This window comes from Drosophila suzukii, chromosome 2R (assembly GCF_043229965.1).
Source record: "Drosophila suzukii chromosome 2R, CBGP_Dsuzu_IsoJpt1.0, whole genome shotgun sequence".
NCBI classification, from domain to species: Eukaryota; Metazoa; Arthropoda; class Insecta; order Diptera; family Drosophilidae; genus Drosophila; species Drosophila suzukii.
In genome coordinates, this window is record NC_092081.1 from 3,434,931 (window position 1) to 3,440,692 (window position 5,762).

General features: G+C 43.3%; 1 protein-coding gene across 1 annotated transcript; it reads right to left on the minus strand.

Moving 5' to 3' along the window:
* Positions 1–3,344: 3,344 nt before the first annotated feature.
* LOC108019636 (zinc carboxypeptidase) lies at positions 3,345–4,942 on the minus strand. The gene is made up of 4 exons (XM_017087520.4): positions 4,721–4,942; positions 4,520–4,656; positions 3,692–4,464; positions 3,345–3,624 (listed from the first exon to the last, which is right to left on the minus strand). The coding sequence occupies exons 1-4, from the start codon at positions 4,889–4,891 to the stop codon at positions 3,428–3,430; spliced, it is 1,278 nt and encodes a 425-aa protein (XP_016943009.2). The 5' UTR covers positions 4,892–4,942; the 3' UTR covers positions 3,345–3,427.
* Between the last annotated feature and the right edge of the window lie 820 nt (positions 4,943–5,762).

Below are 5,762 nucleotides of genomic sequence, written 5' to 3' on the forward strand. Positions count from 1 at the left end.
AATATTTAAGTATTTGCTACATGCTCATTTTTAAAGTGCACCTTGTTTATTTTCCCCCGTTCGCTGGTTACACAGAGAAAATTTCTTTTTATGTCGGTCATCAATTCCGATATTTTGGTAAGTATAGTAAGTATTATTTTCGTTGGTGCCACAGAATTTGGGTACAAATTAAACCCTAAAAATTTGCTTATTTAAATATTGTTATTTTAAGGCTGAACAATTTTGTTTTATAATTGTGGCACACGACACTTTTTAGTATGCCAGTATATTTTTTCCCAGTGTGAATCAAACTTTTTCGCTCGGTACTTCTGCGTGCATCCCACCGCCTTTTCCCCGCCCCAAACGGAATATCCTGGTCCTTTCGTCTGGCCTTTTGCATAAGCAAATACGCGCAATTCACAAACACGTGACGCTTGTGTTTCCGCCTGCCCAGCCCGCCCACTGCCCCAGAAGGGGGTTCCCCTGTTACCCAAAGTGGGTGAGTGAGTGAGTGAGTGACTGGCAGAGTGAGTGAATGATGGCTGGTGACCAGTTCATGGTTCAATGACAAGCAACTTTCAGTTTGCGTGTGCTCGTCCTCTGTGCTCTTCTGCTCCGCTTCGTTCTGTTTTGCTTTGTTTTGTGTGTGCTAACTGACTGAACTCCCCCTGATCCACACCCCAAGCCACCCACTAGAAACCACCTCCCCCTTTGCCAACGGCTATTTGTCTGCGGTTTCGGCACTCCCCCACCGAAACACCCACCTGACTGCCTTTTTTTGCTTCTGTCCTGCTTTCTGTCGGGACAATCGTTTAATTATGTACAACATTTGGGCTGACAGGGGGGCTTATGTACTCGGTTCGGATTGGGCCACGGGACAATTACTGAATTTGCGACACAAATCGGAGGAAAGTTCCCGGGCAAACATTAAATGACACATCAAATTGGTTGGCTCCACTTTTTGATTTCCCAAATCATTCTGAGAGAAAATAGCCATTATTGATATATTAAAAATGTATTGCAGTTCAGGACTCCCATTGTGGGATTTATCTTATTGGACTTTTTTACAGATCAAAAATTGCACGTATTTGTATATACCGCCAATTTTCTAATGCCACACGGTTCATTCGTGAGTATTCAAAGTGAACAAACAATGCCCAAGCCTTCTTTGCCATTATTGATGGATTCTGCCACCATAATTTATCAAAATACCTGCATATTGGATCTATCTAACTAGGAAAAAATATAGAGAAAAAATCATATATAGATATCTATTCTTTACTTAGTTTACCGAAAAATTTGGATCTTGAAACCATATACTATTGTATTCCTTTTTCCTAATAACTATTCTTTTCCTTATCAAATTTTTTCGATTCTGGTATTTAAAGACAACATTTCAACATATGGCAAATTCCTTTAACAAATATATTTTAATGCTTCAGCTTTGTCAGCCAGTATCTGAGCTAAAGATCCCAGGTGGTTCCAAGTTGAAAAATGCATAAGCACTGAAACCCCTTCTTTTTTTGTGTGTGTAGGCATAAAGTCGCTCCTTAGATTTGTTTGTACTTTTTGACTAATATTTAATAGTCATAGCATAGCAAATGACTAAAATAATAAATGTAACTGTTAATGCTAATGTTACTTGATGTTAAATCATATTTTTACCCTGCTGAAATACCTTAAACGACCAACATTAATGACCACTGAAAGTCGACTTTTCGCACTTGTTCAATAATGCCGGCAATTACAGAACTCTCGATTGTATTTCGAGCAGCAATTAAATCTAATCTGAAGAGTATTTATGGACGAAACTGACTTGCAAGGCGTGGCATTGTTGTTCGCGCCGACATTTCTAATTACGATTGTGATGTAAGTTGAGCACGCCAAGTCTGAAACAGAAACACTAATGCGAAATCGCTGGGGTTCAGCTGAACGCTGAGCTCTGTAATCATCGGAAAGATATTATTGGGATTGGATCATATACACATAACACCACCGATTTATGTGTTTTGCTAGGGGCTCCTCGTATAACAAAGCATTTGCATAATGAGTTGGTCGTTTTATGAGCCCCATAACCATGCCACTTGCCACGTGACGCAAAAGTGTGTTAAGCAATAAGGGTCGAGTTTTCCCGGGAAACGGAAAAAGGAAAAGCGGAGGCGAGTGCCCCACGCAGACAAAGTTAATTGAAAATGGCTAAGGTACAGCAAACGAATTCCTCCGGCACCTTTGGCATTTTATTTGCAGGCATATTTGATTACGGGCTCCTTTTCATATCAGGTGTCAAAGGCTTTTCAGGAAGCCGTCGCCTCTTACCGGAACTTTTTAGCATTTCCATGTCAAAGCATTGCTGGAAAAGCTATTGAGACCCGTTTCGTCAGCTGCAGACATTGCATCCGATTCCCCTCAGATGCATCTTCGAGTGGCGAAGTAGGCAAGGATGAAAGTGGGGGAGTGGCAAGGATGAGGCTTCCGGGCAGGTCGCAGCTCTCTGCGGCGGACACGTGAAACCATCATCAATCTGGGAGCGCTGGCAACGACAGTTTTAACGACTTCTTGCGGATTACTTCAAACAAAATAACCACTTTGTAGTAGGAATTTTATGCTGGCCCGGTTGGTGTTGATGGCTCTGGCTACGAAGAGATTCCGCTGCATTCGGCCAAAGTTTTGCTGCGTGCCGCAAAGTTTACCCATCCTCCGGTATCCAGTATCCGGTATCCGGAATCCCATGACCAACTATCCGCAGTGCAAATTGCAGGACGCCAACAAAAGCAACAGCCCCTGGAGGCGGGAGAATAAATATTTATTGATACTGCAGCCACGTGGCATAATTTGCCTATAACCAGATGCAGTATTTTGGCCGAGCCACCCAATCTCCCTATTCACTTCTAAGTGCAGCTTTTTGGCTTGGGGGAAGTAACTTTGGAACTTATTGAATAAGTGTTTCTGCGTTGCCAAAACAATCTGGGAAGCTGGTAAAGGTAAACCAATTGAATTAAATCTTCCCCTTGAGCTTGTTTATGTGCCAAGCGAAAGTCTAATAACATTTTCTGAATGAAATTCTTCAAACTTAATTTACCTTTATCCCAAACTTTATGTGTTTCCTAATTATCGTTCAGCGTATATTAAAGAAAGCGGTTCCTTAATTTAGATAGCTTAAAAGTTTATAAATGGAATGTATGCTCTAATGTCCTAAATATAATATATTTAACTTTTTAAATTATTTGTATTGAATTTCACTAACAGAAAAAAGTAGTTTCTTGATTTCATATAAATCTGCCAAGAGTTATTTTGTCAACCAGACGCCGTGCTTTTGATTTTCACTCGCCACTGTTCGTCTGCAACATTTATCAATACCAAGCCACTTTTGAATGTTCAAATGTATAAATATAAATTTATATATTTATTATTCACAGCACCTGCTCTTGAATGAACACAGAACAAGCTTTTAATCGAAAATGCCCTCCTCGGCGGCCTTGTCGACCAGGGCGATCAGGCCAGCGGTGACCTCGAGGCCCACCTCGGTGATTTGGTTGGAGGGCAGGAAGAATCCGAAGGTTCCCTTGTCCCGCAGTTCCACGGTGCAGGTGAAGGGGATGTTCTTCACGCCGTAGGCCCAGTCCTTGGCAGCTCCAGAAACGACATCTGTCGAGAGTACATCACATATATAAGAGGGAGTTCCCCGATATGACCCATCATCCCAATAACTCACAGTTAAGCAGGCCACTGGCTCCATAGGTGAAGGTGGAACCGTAGACATCAGCAGCAGCATCTGAGAAAGCGGCAGCAATGCGCTTCATCTGCTCGTAGTTCGGGGGGAACTCTGTGTTGGAGTGTCCGTAGGGCAGGAGCACATACTGTCCGTAGGCGTGGTAGGCCATGTACGACCGGATGTAACCGTCTTCGAAGGAGCTCACGAATTTCTGCAGGGAGAGGATCTCCACCTCAGTGTTGGGCTCGTCGCCGCCGAACCAGTGATCGCAGGGCTCGTCGATGTTCCAGCCGGCACCACCCCAGTGGTAATCGAAGTTGCGGTTCATGTCGATGCCATAGCAGTCTCCAGTATCGTTTCTGTATCCGTTGGGGCGACGGTTCTTGCGCCACAACCTCTCCACATCGTGGGTGTAGACAAAGCCATCGGGGTTCACCATGGGCACCACAATCCAGTCGTACTCCTCGCTCAGACGCTGCATCGCGGGATCCTCAGAGTTGATCAGCTGGTTCAGGAGGAAGGTTACGGTGGCCGAAGAAATCCACTCCATGGCATGGATGTTGCCCTCCAGGAAGATGGCCTTGTTGCCAGATCGCTTCGACAACCTAATGCTCTTGATGTCACGACCCTCGTAGGACTGTCCAATCACTTTGCACTCCAGGAAATCGTGGGCAGCACACTCCTGATCCACCCAATCGTAAATGGTCTCCAGGGAGTGGTAGCCCTCCCATTCCATTTGAGAATCGTCGCCGACAGAAGAGTCGTCTATCAATCTGTAAGGGGGAAATTGTTTTATATATGTAATTTATTTGAGATTTGATTACGCACTTCTGCAGATCATCGACAATCACTTCGTAGACGATTTCCAGGAGTTTCATGGTCTTCTCAAAGACCCTGTGGAACAAAGGACCCACAATAACATGGTACTTGTTTCCGGGAGCACCCAGTTCGTTGAGGATGTGCACCTATAAAAAGGGTCCAAGCGAGAAATAGTTATTAACTTAACAGAATATATTTGTATCCACTTACAGTGATGTGCTCGTGAATCTTCTTAAGCTCGTCCATCTGCAACTCCGTTTCAATGTCCAGTTGGTAGATCCTGAAATTGTCGTACCGCGCTGCCATGCGACCAGGAGCGGACTTGGCCGTCACCACGGCCACCAGGGCCATCACGGCGATCAGGAGAATTGGTAGTTTCATTTTTAGTGTTTAGTGGTCTGAACGTTGCAGCGTTCACTGTGAGGTTCCGCATCCCAGCCAGGGTTTTTATAAGCTGCAGGAGTGGCCACTTCACTGGGGCGTTATCTAATGCCGATATGGGGCTGCGATCAGTCATCTGTCGTGTGTCTCCTCCGATCTTATCGCCCATCCAACCTGCCTACCACAAAGTAGCGCTGGACTTTGCCATTCAGCGGATACGTGGGTAGCAGAGCTTCTTACACGTAAAATAAATAGTAGTCTATTCAAGTATTCTTTAAGTGTGGGGTATCTAGTTTAGTCGTACCGAAATTAAAAATAATGAAATACAATAATCAAAACATTTGAGTTACATAATGGAGTGATCCCTGTAAAAAAAAATATTAATACATAAAAACAATGTAAAATATTAAATTATTATTACTATCTGATTTTTCTCCGTGCACTTCCTCTGGGAAAGTCAGTCGAGTCAAATTTCTAAATGAAATCATTCACCGAGTGTAGAGGCACTCGCCTTATCAGGCAAGTCCAATTAATTTAATACTCCTCCAAGCGTCTGCGCGTGAAGCACTTCGAAAAGCGTTTGTAGAATGCACTAGCAAACTGAAGATCGACATCTTCAAGTGACTTCTACGGTGAGGAGAGTTGGGTTCGTCAAACATTCTGCTGTGAAACCAGTGCATTCATTCAGTCAATGTGCTATTTAATCAAGGAAGTCATTGTTTATAACCCCTAACTAATGCCCTTCTCCTTTAGTCACTTAATTTATCCGATTTGTGTGTAAAGTTTATGTCTTATTGTTTGTAGACCTGAAATAGAATTGCTAACCGTTATTACTTTTAAAACGAATCTATTCGTTTTTTTTCAAGCTATG